The 19530-nt window shown below is 45.2% G+C and overlaps 1 protein-coding gene across 4 annotated transcripts in view; it reads right to left on the bottom strand.

Moving 5' to 3' along the window:
- PPP2R2B (protein phosphatase 2 regulatory subunit Bbeta) overlaps window positions 1-19530 on the bottom strand; it is a 470158-nt gene that overhangs the window by 31238 nt on the left and 419390 nt on the right. For all 4 annotated transcript variants that reach the window (XM_057731856.1, XM_057731847.1, XM_057731870.1 and 1 more), the window contains exon 7: window positions 14118-14282. In XM_057731856.1, the coding sequence (XP_057587839.1) occupies window positions 14118-14282 (165 nt within the window). The remainder of the gene's footprint in view (window positions 1-14117; window positions 14283-19530) is intronic.

Here is a 19530-nt window from a genome sequence, read left to right as displayed (position 1 = left end):
AAGCGAGAAATGAGTGAACACGGATGGGGTCAGCCATTCTTTGGTGTGAGTCTCTTTATTTATGTAAAGAGAAGCACTGGGTGCAAATTTATCAAGCTGCATGACTATAGTTGATCTACAAGCATTTATTTATCAACTTCACTACGCTAAGTGTAGAAAGGAGAAATAAAGAGTTTAGCCATCATGGAGGAACCATATAGTGGGACTGACACAGATGGAAAGAGGTCATTTCAACCCTATCATATCAGGTGCTCGGATGGACAGCACTTAGCCTACTTGGTGAAACTTGGAGTATGGTACACAGAATAATGACTTCTCAAGGATGTCCACGTCCTAATCTCCAGAACCCGTGAATATGTCCCCTTTCTTGGCAAAGGGGAATTAAAATTATAGATGGAATTAAAGTTGCTCATCCGCTGATCTTAAAATAAGGAGATTAGATATCTGTGTGGGCCCAATGTCGTCACGATGGTTCTTATACGTAGAAGAGGGAGGCGGAAGAGGAGAGGCAGGGTGACAGGACATGAGAAGGACCTGTCCCACTATTGCTGGCTTTCAGATGGAGAGAGGGACCATACGCCGAGGAGTGCGATGGCCTCAAGAAGGTGGAAGACGCAAACAAACAGATTGTCCCCTGGAGCCTCCAGAAGGGAACACAGCCCTCTCGGCACCTGGATTTTAGCCAGTGAGACCCACGTCACACTTCTGACCTATGGAACTCTAAGATGATAACTGTATGTTGTTTCAGTCACTAAGTTTGTGGTAATTTGTTACAGCAGCCATGGGAAACTCAATATAAAGAGGAAGAGGTGAACTTTGATGTCCCCTCTGGTGGGAAGAGATCGGCTATTGTAAGACCCATCCTGCCCTGGCCAAAGCCCTCCCTAGGCTCCGTCAGGCCAATGTCCCTCCCTGGGGAAAATTTCTCCCAGGTATTCCCTTGACGTGGGTTCTCTTGAACCTCAAATTGAGAATGCTCAATTTGGGATCTATGGGATCTTGTGGCCTATAGCATCAGGACCCGTGTCCGTGACTGCTTTGCCAGTGATGCTTGTCATGATGACAGGCAAGTGGCCTTGAGATGTCCCAAGCCCAGAGCAGCCAGAGCCGCCTATAACCTCACGCCCAACCCTTCCTGTTCTGTGTGTCTCTGGGGCTGCAGCCACATGCCTAAACCAGTTTCAGCCTCCACTGCCTTCCTATCTAAGACCCCTTGTGCGGTAGAGGGCAGGACCTGGGATGGTGTCAACTGCTAATGAATGACACTTGCCTCTAAAATTAATAAGCTTTCCCGTTCTTAGGAAAATCCACTCAACTGGAGTCTCCAGGATGACTAATTGACAGAACTGGTTAAATTAATAAAAAATGGAAATGAGGAAGGGGAAAGGATTCTGTTTTTACTGTGTGGCTTGGGCCTTGCCTGCTCTGCTGCTAATTGCTGCTAAGCTTGAATGGGGTAGACGCTGGATGCGCGTGGGGGTGGGGGTGGGTTTCAGTGAATTCTGCTGCTTGTAGCAAGGCTCTGGCTTTTCTCCAGGAGCAGGGGGTGGGTGTCTGTGTGTGTTTGTAATCCTGTCGTCAGGCAAAAGCATTTTTAATAAAGGGCCTTGTCTTTTTAACCTAACCAAGTGCCCCTGAAATAAACACTGTTAATTACGCCCCCAATCAATACTGAACCCCTTTTGGAAGCTGTGCCAAAGCCTGGAGGTTTTAAGATGCATTGCAGCTGCAGCCTCAGCTGATGCCTTTGGACACATTCCATCAGAGATCTGGGGAATGAGACGTAGGTTTAACTGAGGGATCTAGTGGCCTATAGAATCAGACTTGGCAATTAAGTTTGTAGATGAAAGTGATGAATGAGATAGTGGATTTCATGTTCTGTGCAAGGGTAGAGTTAGTGCTGCCCTTGGAAACTTTTGGGCTGAGGGATCCAGCCCATGGGGATTATATAAAACGGAGTCCTGTGAAATTATCCTTCTGGATGTTACAAAAAGATCACACGCTTTCTCCTGCTGTCACATACCCAGGAGAAAAATTCGTTCTTCTCATTCTCCTGGAAGCAGACAGACCTGGATTCAAATCTTGGCTCTTTCACTGTGGTCTGGGGCAAGTTTCTTCACCTCTCTGTGTCTCATCTGTAAATTGGAGTGACTAAAACCAATCTTCTTCGGTTGCTATGAGACTTAATTCAGACCTAGAAGAGCTCAAAGTTAATATCCGTCCCCCTCTGCTATTGCACCTTTGGAGGAAAATGGAATGTCTGATTTAAATTATTAGGCTAGGCATCAAACTTCGCCCCGTTCGTATTGGAAACCAAGCTGTTTTTCCAATGATGACACTATTCCCTAAAACATCTCAAGCTTTAAAGCCTAAAGTGCTCATACCTTTTCCCCACAGCATGGAAAAGTCAAATTATCTTCACACCAGGCCCATGACAGGCAGATTTAAGTGCACTGCAGGGTTGTTGCCGACTACCCCTGGACAGCCAGCCTGCCTTGGTCTCATCCGAAGGAGGGAATTTCTGTGGCCATGTCTTGAGCGGCGGTTTTGCCAGTGGGGAAGGGCCCTGGGGCTAGAATAGAATGACTACGGGCAGCGGAGTCACTGGAAGAGCCAATGCAAGAGGACAGGCGCTGCAGGGCTGCCCATCACCACTGTTGAGAGGAGCCCTGGTTCCTCACCCTGGCCTTCAAGGCCCTCCGTGGCCAGCTTCACTTCCTGCAAGTCCCCAGCACAAGCTACTCCCTCGAAACAGGATGGGACCTCTAGCGGCAGGTGAGGAGTGAGGCAGGTCTGGCCACACTATGACGGAATTAAGATGCAACCAAAAAAAAAGATGCAACAGAGGAAGCTGCCCTGTGTCATCAGACACTGAGCATAGTGTTCACATGTGTGATTGATTTCATCTAGCAAATATGCTCTGGGAACCTACTACGTGCCAGGCAGCAGTTGCTAGTTGCTTTTATTTTAATTAATGGCCAGAGATTTCCACCAGACTAAATCACACGATCACCTCTCTGCTCTCATCTTTCTTGACTTCTCAGAAGCAGTTGACATAATTGATCCCTGTATCTTTCTATCTCACTCTCCTCTCTTGGCTTATATGCCCCAACCCCACCCCTTAGTTTTCCTGTTACCTCCTTGGCAACTCATCCTCAGTCTCTTGTAAATGGCTGTTCCCTCTTCCCCCCAACTCGAATGGCAAATGCTGATGTGCCCTCGGCCTCCATCCTGGACTCTCCACTCCTCTGTATCTACATCTTCTCTCCTAAGTGACTTCACCTTGTCCCATGGCCTTTAAGACCATGAGATGCTCATGACTCCTAAGTTTCTATGTCCAGCCCAGTGCTCGCCCCTGACTTCCAGACCCAGGTAACCATTTGTTACCAGACTTCTCTAACTGGGTGTATCATAGGCATCTCAGCCCAGACACATCCAAAAGAGAACCCTTGGTCTTCCCACACCAAACCTGTTCCTTCCTCAGTCTCATCAGTATATGTTACCACTATACCCTCAGCGGCTCAAAACCAAAACCTCAGTTTTCGCAGAATCCTCCCTTTTGTGCACCTCTCTGCTTTCAGCCTCTTAGCAAGTACTCGTAGCCTTACTGCCTCAGTAGATTCTGCATCTGTCCACTGACCACCCCATCACCACCCACCCTGCCCCTGGTCAGAGCCACTATCATTTCCTCCCAGACCATGGCAAGAGCCTCCTAACTGGTTTCAGTGCTTCTAGGCCTGCCAACTGTTCTTTCAGAATTCTTTTAAGACCATAAACAGAGTAGTCACCTCCCTGCTTAGAACTGTCAACTAGCTTCCATCACACTTAGAATGAAATCCAGGCTCTCTGCACTGGTCTATGAGGCTCTCCATGATCTGGCCCCAGCCTACCTTTTCAGCCTCACCCTCCACACTGTTCCCCAGCCCACTGGTCTCCATCCACAGGTCTTTTTTCTCTTCTTTGAACACACACGGTTATTCCTATGCCAAGGTCATCCTACTTTGATGTTATTTCTCTGTTTGGCTCTTTTTGACAACTTGGGTCTCAGTTCAAAGGCTTTCCCTCACCACTCCAGCTACTCTTTAATCCTTTTAATTTTCTTATAGCTTTTCACAGTGTCAGAAATGATCTCATTCATACGTATTCTTGTATATATTTCCTTCCCTCTCTTCCCACTAGAGTGTAAGCTCCCTGAAGGCAGGAACAAGTGGGTGTTGAATAAATCTTAGTTGAGCAAGTGATTTCTGGAGTCCTGGTTAAGAGGCACAAGTCTGGATCAAATCCCAGTTGTCACTTGTTCTTTGGTGGCTATAAGAGTATCATTCTTCATCTTAGCTAGTTTCCTCATCTGTAAAATGTGACTAATAATAGTATGCCCTCCATAAGGTTGTCAGGACCTTGGCTTTCTTTCTGGAGTCACGGAAAGTCAATGTCACAGAAGTTAGCTGTAATCACGGCTGCTGACATGATGACATCACGATCATGGCTGCTTTTCCCCTGTTCCCCCTTAGTAGACACACGTGGAAGGGAAGTAAGAGCATCATCTTTGCAACCATAACTAACACAGAGCTCTTATCACAGGCCAGGCACAGCTCTAAGGCTTCATGGTATCTTCTCATCTAATCCTCATATGCCCCCTAACAAGGCAAGGGCTACTACTAGTCATATCTTATAGGTGAGCAAATTCAGACACAGAGAGGTTAAGTAACCTAGTTAAGATCACCCAGTTAGGCCATGGATAGAGACAGAGTGGACACCATGTTGATTTTCCTCCCCTATCTTGACCCTGTCTCTAAATCCACTCACTACATCAGATTAGTTTGACAGAAGGGAAGAAACAAAGCAGACACGTTCTAGGCTGTGCTTACAGGGAATGCTATAGACTGAATGACCATGTCCCCTCAAGTTTGTATGCTGAAACTTAACCCCCAGTGTGACGGTATTTGGAGAAGAGGGATTGGGGAGGTGATTAGGTCTTGAGGGTGGAGCTCTCATGAATGGGATTAGTGCCCTTATGAAAAAGAGACTCCAAGGCTCCCTCACATCCTTTTGCCATGTGAGGACACAGTGAGAAGATGGCCATTCTATGGACCAAAAATCTGGTCTCCATCACACACTGGATCTGCTGCTGGCTTATCTCGGACTTAGCCTCCCAAACTGAGAAATAAATGTTTGTTGTTGAAGCCATCCAGTCTGTGGTATTCAGGTATAGCAGCCCAGACGGACTAAGACAGGAAACATCCTCCTGGGCTCGGCACTGTCTTGATCATCCCAGTACCCAAGACAGGGCTGTCAAGGGTGTGTGGGGGGGGAAATCCTCTCTTTCCACCCTTGGAGCTGAGGCGCCCAGTGGTCTCTCCTGTTATCCACCAAGCTTCTCCCAATTATACAAGTAAAACTACAACCCTGGAGAGAACCTGGAAAATAGGAAAGCTGCCTGCATTTTGCTGCCCTGACATCACCCCTTTCATGAACACCCCCAGTCTTTTTCTACACATACTCATCTTCACACTGCTGAATTCGGGTGCATTTGTAACCCTGTGTCCTGCTTTAACATTTATCATAAGCATTTCCCCCCTTGCTCCATCTTTAACCATGTCCACAGGTTGTTGGCAAGTTACATCTCTTATGGACCTTCTCGGGAACCTCTTTTTTTTTGAAAAGTATTTTATGCCTATTACATATTCATTAATATTTTACTGATAATTTTTTCATTTTCTATGAGAGAGATTGGCTAGTACTTTTCAGTTTTTGTTGTTCCTTTTTCTAGTTTCCATAGTAAAGTTATGTCTAGGCTTCATCAAGCAAGTCAGAGAATTTTCTCTATTCTCCCATTTTCTGAGGAGGGAGAAAGAAGCATGCTGTTAGTATAATTTTTCTTTCAAATGCCTGGAAGAGTTTATTGGTCTAGACATCTGTTCCTAAAGATATTTTCATGTACATCTTTAAAGTATTTAATATGATTATTCAGATTTTATTATACTTTGTTTCAGTTTGGGGAAAAATTTGTTTTCATAAGGAACCTCTTTCTTTATTCCCACTCCCATTTGAGGGTTCCACCTGCTACTTTTCTTTTCCTTTTTTTCTTAAAAATTAAAAAAAAAATTATTTTAATTGGAGTATAGATGATTTACAATACTGTGTTAGTTTCAGGTGTACAGCAAAATGATTCAGTTATATAAATATGTATATACATACATACTTTCAGATTCTTTTCCATTATAGGTTGTTACAAGATATTAAATATAGTTCCCTGTTCTATACAGTAGGTCACTGTTGGTTATCTACTTTATATATAGTGGTGTATATCTGGTAATCCCATACTCCTAACCTACTGCTTTCCTTTTATTCTGTTAAAACAAACTCTACTTATTCAGGACTTCCTCCCCTTATGAGTGGTTTCTGAGTAGGAAATAGGCTTCTTAGCACCTCATCACCTCTAAAATCAGTTTAAGTCCCTCTTGTTCGGAGAGCAAGTATGTTTCCACACCATAGGAAGTATCCAGGCATTGTCACCATGAAACACATGGATACCACAAGAGAGGTTTACAGGTTCCACATACAGGTTTTTAATCGCCTCTGTCCTCTGGTGCCCCATCACGTTCAATGAAAGACGCTTCCACTTTGTGCTCATGATGGGTCAGGGGCTGTACTAAGGGCGGGTCCATGATCACTTTTCACCCTTACCACTTGGAGGAAAGGATCAGCATTGGCATCTTGCCCAGGCTGCCTGCAGCGAGCCAGCCTGGGTCCCACACCTGGAACTGTCAGCTCCAGGGACTGTGCTCTGGATGATTTTCAGGTCTTTTGTTATGGGCTGAATTGTGTACCACCTCCCCAGATTCTTATGTTGAGTCCTAATCCTCAGCACCTCAGAATGTACCCATTTTTGGAGGTAGAGTCTTTAAAGAGGTAATTAAATTAAAAATGATGTCACGAGGGTGGGCCCTAATCCAATACGATGAGTGTCTTTATAAGGAGGGCAGTTTTGGACACAGGCACACGCAGAGAGAAGATGATGTGAAGACACAGGGAGAGGATGGTCACCAGCAAGCCAAGGAGGGAGGCCTGGAAGACATCCTTTCTTCATGGCCTTCAGATGGAACCAACCCTGTTGATACCCTGGCCTAGGAGTTCTAGCCTCCAGGACAGGGAGACAATAAGGTTTCATTTTTTTAAGCCACTCAGTCCGTGGTACTTTGTTATAGCAACCTGAGTAAATGAAAACAACTTCTTTCATGTCTTTTCCCACCTACCTGCCTTTCTACCACAGTTGTTCAGTGAAGCCCCACTTGTAGCCAGAAATAATGCTAAGTGTTGGTAATGCCATGGTTGATAAAATAAAGTCCCTGCCCTTATTGAGATTACATTCTAGTCAGGGAGACGAAGGAAAACAAACATCTATAGCTGAGCACTAGAAATACGTAAAGAAATAGAATAGGGTGATGTAGTAGAAATAGGGTGCAGGTGGGGGGAACAGAGAAGTCCTCTTTGAGGGGTATTTTCCCAGAGACCTAAAAAATGAGAGCAATCCAGACAAGGGAGGGCCTGGTGGGAGAACATTTCAGGTAGGGGAAGAGCCTGTGCAAAGGGCCTGAGGCAGGAAAGGGCTGAGTGTGTTGACAGCACAGCAGGCAGGTCATTGTGGCCAGACTACAGAGAACGGAGGATGGAAAGGTAGACAGGGCCCAGATTCCCGTGGAGCTTGGAAAGTTTAGATTTAATCTCTCTCCTTCCCTTGGTTGTCATTCATCACACTTGGCCAGTTCTTTCACTCAACTCTCAATACTCATACATTAAAAGGGAAAAGCAAGATTCAGGCCAGCCACTGCTGCTGCCATCAACACCCTATTGTTCCAGGCATTAGAATCTCAAACTTGTCACTACCGCCAGAAGCGATAGAAAAAAATAAAATTGAGAGATGAAGAAAAGAATCATCCTTTCCAACCCCTGCTGAGTATGCAGAGTGAGGGACATATGAAAATTAATATATGCAGCTCTGATAACATGGATCTCCCCGGCATTTTGATTAAACACTGACGGTTATTAAATACCCTCCTTCTCAGAGCTCATCTCTGAAAGCCAATGTTGCTTTTCATTTTGAACTCTGATGAACTGTCTCAATTCTGTTCACACACCCGAGCTGAATCATGGTTGAAGGAAGGCGGGCGTTGGAGAAGGATGGAGAAAATCAATATGAAATGTCAGGCTCGAGGTCAGATTGAACTTGTTTTCCCAGCTGGCTGGAGCTGGGGCCGCCGCTGCAGCAGCCAAACAAAGGGAGATGCACACTGAAGAAGGTCGGCACTTCGGACGAGTCAGGAAAATGAATTTTGTTCGCTTCTTAATTAGATTAGGAGGCTGGCGGCTGGCCATTCAGGGCACTGCTGGTGTTGGGATGGGGCGCGGGAGGCAGGGCTGTGGCAGGCGTCTGCAGGCGGCCAGCTAGCTCCCGGCCTCCCGGAGGACTGTCCCCTGGCCTCTGCTTCTCGAGAGCTGGGTGGGACCCAGGCTGCAGGGAGGAGCAGCCCCCACGGGTCTCTGGGTGTGGGGGCCCGATGACTCTCCCCAGTCTGGGCAGCAGCTCAGTGGTCACTGCCTTGGGGGCGTAAGGTCCTTGTCACGTCCCCTCGCAGCACCACATGCCTCTATCTCACACCACTTATTACAGTTGCAATGTCATATCTCTCTGTGATTCTCCGATGAATGTGTCTTTCCTCCTCAGACAGTGTGATGGTGCATCTTAAGTATCAACTTAACTGGGCCACGGGGCCCCTAGATATTTGGTCAGACATTATCCTGGCTGTTTGTGAAGGTGTTTTTGAACGGATTTAATATTTAAATTAATACAGTGAGTAAAGCAGATTGTCCTCCCTCATGTGGGTGGGCCTTATCCAATCCGTTGAAGGCCCAAATAGAACAAAACTCTTACCCTCCTCCCAACGAAAGGGAATTCTCCCGCCTGCCTCCTTCGAGCTGGGACATCAATTTTTTCCCTGCCTCTGCACTTGAACTGGAACATCGGCTCTTCCTGGGTCACGAGCCTGCTGGCCTTTGGACCAAAACTACCTCATCGGCTCTCCTGGGTCTCCTGCAGTTCCATGGCAGATCAGACCTTGGGACTTGTCAGCCTCCATAACTGCATGACCCAAATAACTTCTAACACGTCTTTCATATTTATACACATACACAGGTATGCGTGTGTGTGTGTGTGTATTTATATGAGAGAGAGAGATATATATATATCTTATTGACTCTGTTCCTCTGGAGACCCTCACCAATACTGACCTTGAACTCTAAGAGGAAGGAAAGCAGATTCATCATTGTGTCCCCAGAGTCTGGTACAGTACCTGACATACAGTGTGTGCCTCACAAGTACTAGTTAAATAGATGAATAATGGGGCTTATATATGTGGAAGGAGGGTTGGCGTTTCAGGCCTCTCGGAGCTGCAGGCCTCAGATGGGGGGACTCAGGAGCAGTAACTGTGGGGGCTGCTGCTGCCCTTCACGGACCCCTGTGTGCCTGGCCTAGTGCTCAGCTCTTACGCACTTGACGACAGGGCCCAGCTCTTACGCACTTGACGACAGGGCCCAGCTCTTACGCACTTGACGACAGTGCCCAGCTCTTACGCACTTGACGACAGTGCCCAGCTCTTACGCACTTGACGACAGTGCTCAGCTCTTACACACCTGACGACAGTGACTCCTCATGAACAACCAGCCCTAAGAGAGGGTCTTCATTATTTTTACATTCAAAGGAGGAACCTGGGATTCAGAGGGATTCAATAACTTGATGGGGTCACACAGCTGCTGTGTCAGAGCTGAGTTCTGATTCCAAAGCTTCTACTCTAAGCCATCCTAGTTCTGGAAACTTCTCCAGCCTTATCCTTTTTCCATCTTGAGTTCAGCGTTCATCGAGACTCCCAGGCAGCTTCCTCCTCACTATCCAGCCTTCATGGGGGTCTGTCTGACTCCAGAGCCCAGGCCGGTGTCTGCCACACTGGGCTGTGAAAACACTGGGCTTCTCGTGCCATCTCTGGCATCCACTTTGGGTTGGTGGTCCTTCAAGCCCGGTTAGATAGCTCATGCCACCTGCCACACAGCATGTCCCAGACTGGTCCCCAACCCTTCACCCTCCTTCAGTATGGCTTATTAGTCCACAGTCCACATGCCATTTATGTCAACCCTCAGGCATAAATTTATCTATTGAATCAATATTTCCTGAACACCTGTTTGTGTGTCAGTCCGTTGCGATACAATGTGAGCAAAATAGATTCAGTTCTTATCCTCAGAGACTTTAGAGTCTAGAGGCGAAGGATTCTGAACAAGTAATATGCATGGGTGATGAACACCAGTCTCTAACACTGCTTTACATCCCTACATTTATTTTAAAAGAAAGTGTTCCTTTTCTCCTTCCCTTCCCTTTGATTTCCATAGCTACCATCCTTATCAGGGTTATGAATTTCCATTGTATCAAGACAAAAGCACAACCTTCTAATTCTCCTGTGGTTCTTCCCACCAGCACTGTGTTAATCTTCCATAAAACAAATTCTGTAACTCTGTTCTCCAGCCAAGCGATCTCCAATTGCTCTCCACATATTAGGAACTGTGCTTCTCAAACTGGGGCACATGTATGTATCCTTGGAGGTTAGGGAGGAAGAGGATATGGGGGCGCACCAGGCAGTATAGGAAGCCATAGATAATGACTGCAGATTTTGGCAATGACAATTTTGCTTGAAATTTGGGGATAAGTAGAAATGTAATTATTAAATTAAATGGGAACTAATCTAATTTTATGGGAATAAAATACAAAACCCATCTGAAATTTTAAGATGGAAAAATGAGACTTCAGAGAAAGTCACGTGAAGGTCAGCACCTCCCCTGGAGTCTCAGGCCTCTGCCAGATGCCTTTGCTGAGAGGCCGGGCCACCCAGAGCACATCAGAGAGGTTGGACTGCCTTTCGGTGCCCTCCTCCATGGCAGCAAGGCTCACGGCCTGGCTCTGGGAGTGCTGCACTTGGTGGACACGTTTAAGAAGGACTGGCTGCCATAGGAGCCAGACTCTGGGTATAAACAGGTACTGAATGAATGAATGAATGAGTGAGTGAGTAAATGAATGAAGGCATAAACTTTGACTCTCCTCTTCAAAGACTGACTTGATATAAACCATCACCCGTATTTGACCTCATCTCCTCCACATTCCCCTTTTACCCAAGCCCAACACTTGCTGCTAAGACTCTTTAAAGGTGTCATGTCACTTCCTAACTTCAGGCTTTTGCCCATTCTTATGTGCACGGCCAAAAACACCCTTCTCTCTATTTCCTACCTGACCACATCCTACTTGTGCTTCAACACTACCGCTCAGCCTCTGCCTCCCCTGTGAGGTCCGTCTCCAGTGTGGCACCCTCCTCCGAACGACCCAACCCCAATCGTCTCTACCACTTATTTGGGTGTCCTGGATACATCTTGCCTCATCAGCCAAACTTGAAATTAATTGAATATAGATGTCTTACCTTTCCGCTGTACCCCTCAGAGTGCTTAATAGTAACTGACAAATCACAGATACAAGAAAATCACGCCAATGAATTTCAGTCTAGATCTGCGGTTCTCAGCTGGGGGCAGTTTTCACCCTAGGATATCTCACAATGTCTGGAGACACTTTTGGTTGTCATAACTGGCCTTTGTTGCTGGCAGCTAGTGGGTAGAGGCCAGCGATGCTGCTAAACATCCTACAATGCACAGGACAGCTGCCCCCGCCCCAAAAGAAAGAATCACGTACCCCGAATTCAATAGTGCGTTGTTAAGAAATCCTTGCGTGCATCATAGAATCTTCCTAACCTCTTTCCTTGCCTCCTTGTTCTCTCAGACAGAACCCAGCCCTCCATCCTTCTGCCTTCAGTCTAAGCAACTTCTCCAAAAAAAAAATTCTAATCAGTCCCCTCGTTACTTTAGTGGCTGTTCATTGACTTCGAGAGAAAATTCAAGTCCATTATCATGGCCATTATGCCCAGCCTCTTACATTCCTCCTGAACTTCAGCTCTTCCCTCTCCAAGTCATTCCTTACACACCAGCCATATCAGTCACTCTGCAGTTTCAAAAGTGCTGTGATCTTTCATGGCTCAGCACCTTTGCACACGTGATCCTTCTGTCTTGAACATTTCCCCCCTTGTTGGCTTATAAGTAAGTACTGCTCAGAGATCAATACCATCACAGACACCAGCAAACCTTGATCAAGCATCTATCACAGGACAGGTACTGTTTTAGGTACTGGGGAAACAGCCGTGAACAATACAGAATAAGCCCATGTCCTCAAGGAGCTGAGAGTCTAGATCAGTACTCTTCAACAGAACCTTCTGCAATGAAGAAAATGTCTTAAATCAGCACTGTTCAGTATGGTAGCTACTAGCTACACAAGGTGACTGAGTACTGGAAATGTGGATCATCTGAACTGAAATCTTCTGAAAGCGTAACATACCCTGAGCATAAAACATCTCATGAACAGTTCTTCACAGTTATCTCCTCTAAGCCCCATGACACACCCATGAGGTGGATGTTATTATCTTACCCATTTTACACATGAGAAAACTGAGGCTCAGAAAGGTAAAGGAAAGCCGGACAAAGTCAGACAACTAGTAAGGGGTAAAGCCTGGCTTTGACCTGGGTCTGTGTGACTCTAGAATCCACACAGTCTACATCCCGCTACACTAGACACACCAGCTCCCCTGTGCAATACTCCTTATGACAAATGAGCAAACAGAAATGATCAAAATGACCCAGATACTCACCCCCCCCACACCAGCCATACACCTACACAGAGAGTCATCATATCACGCATGTCACATAGGAGTTAAAATCGAAAACTGAGGCTGTGGGAGAGAAAGGTCTTCACTCCCAGCTCTCCAAGCTGTAGTGGCAGAGCGGTACCCAGAAGAAGGTGCAGACCAGACAACGACTCTCGTGGCCCCTGAACATCTGGGCAGCTGCACATTACTTAGCCTGACACTGGACATGGGTGACCACTGCCCTCCAGGCACCTTTACTCTGGGAGCACTTTGTTTTCTAGAAAACCTCCTTGCTACCTCCAGGCCCGCTCTGTCTACCACAGCTAACTCCTGCTTCACCTGCTTACATTGGCCTTAGCCTTTGGCCCCCAAGCCGTCAGCCCCCACTAGTTTGGAACTGTTTTGCTCCGTCAACGCCCTGAAAACTCCAGTGTGATCCCAGGGCCTGTGAGTCTGGTGGACTTTATCCCATCCCCTCTCTCTGAAGCCCTTTCCTGGTGCTCACTAGAACCACTGTGCCTTCTAGGGTGCTGGTTCCCAAAGCCTCACCTTCTCCTGGAAGCCACTAACCCCTTCCCCCAGCTGCATTTTTTTTTTTTTACGTTGAGGTATAATTGACATATAATGTACTAGTTTCAGGTGAACAGCATAATGATTTGATACATGCATATATTGCAAAAGAATCACCACAATAAGTTAACATCCATCACCATGCATAGTTGCAATTTTTTTTTGAGGAGAACTTTTAAAATCTATTCTCTTAAGAACTTTCAAACACACAATACAGTATTAACTTAGTCACCATCCCCAGCTGCTATTCCGGATTCCTATATATTTTCAGCCTCCCCTACTGTCCAGCAAGTCCAGTTAATTCTACTGCCAAGATCTGTCCAGAAGCCATCCACTTCTCTCCACTTCCACACCGTGCCCTTGTCCAGGCCACCCGCATCTCCTGCCTGGATACGGCAAGCATCCCCTAACTGGTCCCCCGCTTCCACTCTGCAGATTCATTTTCCCCAGAGCAGCAAGAGGAATTTTAAAACATAATTCAGATCATGTCACAATGTTACATGACAGGGCTCATGTCTTATTCATCTCTGTATTCCACAGCCTCAAGCCAAAGTTTGTGGGATTGGAGGCGAGGTTTCCCCTTTATTGAAATACCAAACATGGAACTGAGTCCCAAGTCAGGCCAGCACGTGTAGTTTCTTTACTCCCGGTGTGTCCAAGGTGGAAAAGGAGATCGAAACCCTCCAGGTTCTCCCCCTTCTCCTCCCACCTGTCAGGGGCCAGTGGCCCAGCCACCCCATCAGCCCTGGGCTGCTGGCTACTCACATTTGGTGTGCCTGTCACACAGGGCTGACGCCCGCATGTCACACAGCCGGATTGTCCCTTTGCTGCTGCTGTACACGAAGGTGTTGCAGTGATGGGGGTGGAACTCGGCCGCCGTGATCACCTCCGTGAGCTCCTCCATGTTGGCCGGCTTGATGTCAACAATATCTGGCACAGACGAGTCAAGGAGGGGACCAGGAGAAGAGGGAGCCTTGGGGGTGACTGTAGCATCGCTGCCTTATTCAGTGTAACATGTTAGCACTGAGCATACACGGGGGATCCTCACCATTACTGTGTGAACAAACAGACAGGCATCACTGGTCCTAGGCAGGTGAGGCCCAGGGTTTCTCAGTGGCCAAAGGCAGCACTAGAACTCAGGTCTCCCTAGCTCCTTATCAGGATTCCATCCCCCATAACATGTAGATGCCCCCTTCACATCAAAGTTACCTGCTCATGCAATCATGCTAAAATGTGCCAAGTTGCAAGGCTTTCATTTCCCATTTCACAACAGTGGTTAAGAAACCAGTCCCATATCAACCAAACAATTCAATATATTTGAATCTTTATCCAAACTTCTGGGCTGATAAATGTATCTAGGACAGATGGTAAATCCTGTTCCATGAAATCCCTTACATGTTTTTAAATAATATATTGATGATAATAATAATAATAATAGCTTCTCCCATGTATTGAGCACTGATTATAGGTCAGTCACTGTGCAAAGCATATCATGTACTCTATTTCATTGAATCCTTATAATGGCTCTATAATCAGCACTGTCTTACCCCCATTATTTCAAGGGTGGAAATGGTGGCTCAGAGTATGTAAGTAACTTGCCCCAAGTCACAGGCTAAAGAGTGGCAGTACTGGGATTTTATCCCAGGTGCAGGATTTGTACTCTTTAGTAATTATGCGAAATTTCTCTTATTGAAGATATACAGGACCTCAAGTCTCCACACGTTGTGATTTGCTTTAGAGCTTATGTGGGAGTTTAACCATTAAAAAGAAGCCATCCAGTTGTACAGCAGGACAGTTTTAGCCTCCAATGGAATATACCTTTAGTTTTATCACTAGGTTTTTTTCTCCTCAGTATTTTCCTTTCTGATCAAGAATTATTATACCTCTATTTCTTAAGGCCACACCTCTGTGAACTGAAATGAAACGTGGCCTTTCATCTTTGATGGTGACCCAGTGGAAACAAACCTCTTCAGTGGGAGTGAGTTTGTGCTGATTCCTTCCCACCCCTACTGAGGGCTCAGGGGACCTGGGTACAGGACAGTGGTACCTGGCTGGGGCTGAGGCGCTGTCCAAGGACCCAGCAACTTCCAGCAAAGGCGCAGGCCTTGTGATGTGGATGTTGTGAACCAAAGTGATTCTCACTTTTGAGCCACGTTTGTGATTTCACCACACCTGTATATCACCAGGTAGCATTTTCTAACTTAACATGTTTTCTACAGATCAACTTAAATCGACTCACTTTTTTCTTTACTTAGCGTTGTCTAAGCAGTAATCCAATATTCATAGAATCAGGGGTTTAACGCCCTAGTTACGTTTTAAATAATATACTGTACAATTAAAATGCACACATTTATGTCTGTGCCAGGAGCTTATGCATCACATTTTGGAAAACACTGCATTGAATCAACAAGCAGTAACCTGATACAGATGATGCTATTAGACTGGGATGAATAAAAGTCTCCTATGGTTTTTGCAACGTTGGTAGCATAATCTCCGCCTTAGAGTTTAGATGAGGTACGAATAAATGTACTGATATTTTTAGTCGCGTTAGCACTAACAAAGTAGTCATCTATTATCAAGCATCACCCATGCACCAGCACAGAATTTGATGCAATAATGGCTTTGTATTTGGTTGTGCCTCTCTCCCTTTAAATTATCTCTTATAAATCCTGTTGGGTTTTTTCTAAAATTAGCTCGAGACAACTAACATTACATTTTACTATGATTTTCCTCGCCAACCCAGATGCAAATATTACTTGGGTCTCCAGAGCATGTGGGTCCCCTGGATTCACAAAATACTACCTTTCAACTCAACTGCTACCAAAGTTATAAATATTATTGCCGTTAGCATCACTTGCTGGGGATCAGGAGCCTGTGCCCCCCAGAAAGAGGCCCCAAGCTGCAGCTCTGATGTTCTCCATAGCCCTATGACCCATGCCCTGGGCTTTGCAGCCACGATTCGGGGTGGCGTAAGCAGAGGCTACTGTTCAGCTGTTGTCAGATTTTATCACCCTCCAGAAACAGCCTTCATACCCTACTGTGCCAGTGAGCATGTTTCTTTTTCCCAAAATAGGGCAAGAAAATCTGGTGTCAGCTTTCTCAACCTCTGCCAGTATAGCTCTAAAAACAAGCTTAACTGGAAGAGATCTTGACTGTGTGGGAGGGGAGGTGCCACATCTACGGTTATTTTTTTTCTCACCTAAAAATAAAGCCCAAAAGTTAGAATGTGTGGAAATGAAGTGCTTAAACATATATATATGAAAGCAGGAATACCCTCCACCCTCAAGAACTCCATCAGAACTGAGTCTGCTTAAGGCTGCTGCCTCTGGACCCTCCCTCCCTTCCATCCATCCTGGACCTCTAAGCCTGCCGACCATCCCTCATCGCCAAGCATCTCCCTTTTGACTAGAGGGCTTGTTTGGGTCTGACTCTAAGGCGTTCAGGGGATAAATTGCGACTCCAATCCTCTTTTTAGTAACTGTGATGATGAGGACAACATGGAAAATAATAATCAGCAGTAGTTAATGTTTATCAAGTGCCACGCACTGACTTGTTTGACCTTCATCTTGCCCTTATGACGTTAATATTATTAATAGGCCTATTTTCCAGCAGTGGAAATAGTGACTGAGGTTAAGTTACTCAAGGTCATAAGACCATAGAGGGTGGACCTGGGATTTGAACCCAAGTTTGTCTGACTGTGAGCCTGGGTTCTTGACCACATGCCACTCTCCTCCCTGATGAATGGCCCTCATGGAGCCAGCCTTTCCGAGGGACGTAATTCTGGCTCTCTTTAAACTCCCCTAGCTAATCTGACAAGGATTCTGCTTTGAACCTGTGCTCTTTCAATTCACCAACCACTTTGGGGGCTACATTTTCCAGAACCAGAATTTGGACAGAGCATCTGACCGAGGATTTGTGTGTCCTCTGGTGAGGGATTTTTTTTTTTTTTTTTGGAACCATAAGTTGAGACAGAAACATGATAAGGGATTTCTTGAATTGTTCGCTGATGGAGAATTTTCTGAGTTCTAAAAACATTTGGGAGAAGGCGTCTAGTTTCCAAAAATTCAGTGGCTTATGGGGATGACAAGAGAGCCTATTTCACATCTGTATCATTTAGAAACCCAGCCTCTTCCCTTACACTGTTCTAAAGAGAGGTACACTCCTCCAGCATACGTGGTTGTGCCCTTCACGTTGGGAGGGAAGGAGAAAGGAGGGGAGCGATGCGTGGCTCCCTGTATTATCTTGGAAATGGAATGATGCATGTTGACAGTCAATTTTCTCTTCCCTATCTTTTAGAGCTCTCTATCCAAATTATTTCCCTGTTGTCCCAAAGAACTAAACAGCAAAAGCAAAACAGAACACTGGATTCACGGCTAATATACAAGGCAGACAGCCAACAGATTGCTATTAAATTAACCCTGGGGCTCGACAGATCTGTTCATCCTGACCCCAACCGCTTATGGCATTCCTTATTAACGCTGAGCCCAGGCAAATTACCTCTGCTAACAAAAGGGGTTAATCTGCCTCTGCTGGGACTCTGGAGGCAGCGCTGAGGATGGGAGGGGGCACAGCCAGTTTGGCAGCTGAGCTTCACGCTAGGAAGGCAGAAGGCAGGAAGGTGAGGGTACTGCTGTGCCAGGCAATGGCCTAAGGCATCATTTAAAATAATAATTGAAGACACTGGGAGGTCACCCCTTAAGGGATCAGCTTCAAACAAATAAGAAGCCGGAACTATAAATTACACCAGCAGTGGGGTGAGGGAATGAAGGGGGTTATGGCAGGATGCTAAAGGGTAGCATGGGGAATCTTCAAAAGTCATTTCCTTCATCCCAAATTTGGAAAAAGCTTTTTATAAAAAATGTCCATTGCAATATTGTAAGAGAAAAAAACTGACAACAACGTAAATATACAGAAATAGGGAAATGACTAAATAAACTGATCGATCTCATTAAATTGTTTATGCAATGAAATGCCAAGGCTGTTAAAAACCAGGTATGAAAATTCTATCTATAGAGTGATCATAATGTCACATGAAACTTACTCTCTGAAACTGATGACCTAAAAGGCAAAAGTACCAAATGTTAGTGACAGTTTCACTGGGGTGGGTCTATGAATTTTTTTCTTTTCATTTATGAGTTTTCATTTCCACATTTTCTTTTAATGAAGTTGTAGTATTTTAAGATGGAAAAAGACAAGATTATTATATATGTGTATAATTTTAGGTGAGGTAGGTTAGATACAAAATATATACAGTTTGATCATAGCCATGTAAAATAAATCAGAGAGAGAGAGAGAGAGAGAGAAGGAGAGAGAACAGAATGGAAGGAAATATAGTTATATCTTACAGGGAGATTAGATTCTAAGGTTAGCATTAAGTTATCCTTTAGTAACCCTAGCCTGGGTCCCTCCATTCATTGGTCCTTTATATATATCATAAACATTCACAAAGAATCTGCCAGGATTTTTCTAGGTACAGTGAATACAGCAGTGACCAAAACAGACCCCAAATCCCCCTGATCTGTGAAGCCTATATTCTAGTAGGGGACATGGTCACTAAACAAGATAAATAAATGGAAAATATAGCATATTAGGTAGTAATAGCTGCTAAACAGACAACGAAAGCAGGGAAGGGAGAAAGACAGTGTATATGTGTGAGTGGACAGGGTGTGTATGTGCACACGTATGTGTGTGGAGAGGGGCCGTAGACTGAACAGGAGAAGGCTTTCTCGATAAAGAATTCAAAAATTTTTCCCTCTTATTTCCTTATTAACTTATTTTTTTGAGTCCTTATTGTTGAGTTAGCCAGCATTAAGTTAAAATTGTGATGTAAATTCTTTGTATATACACAAAAATACGTGGTGAGATTACAGGTCATTTTGTAGTCTCTACAATGAATGTATATTATTAAACCAAGTAAACAGTTTAAAAAAAAAAGTAGTTTCCTTGGCTTAGAACCATCTATGAGAGAGTTGAGAGACCAGGAACCTCATCTCTGGGAAACACTGAAGATAATACTGCGATAAATACTGTAATTGTAACAAATGGGGTCAACAGGTTGGAATTGAGTTTTGCCTCGAACTCTGTTTTGTTCGGAGAACATGGGAAAGTCATTTTATCTCTCTGAGTTTCAATTTCTTTGCCTTTGAATGTTATCATCCTATTAGCTTGTCAGCTTCTG

Source organism: Hippopotamus amphibius, chromosome 1 (genome assembly GCF_030028045.1).
Source record: "Hippopotamus amphibius kiboko isolate mHipAmp2 chromosome 1, mHipAmp2.hap2, whole genome shotgun sequence".
In the NCBI taxonomy this organism is placed as follows: domain Eukaryota; kingdom Metazoa; phylum Chordata; class Mammalia; order Artiodactyla; family Hippopotamidae; genus Hippopotamus; species Hippopotamus amphibius.
Note: the sequence above shows the minus strand (reverse complement) of the source record. Positions and strands in the feature narration are given on the sequence as shown.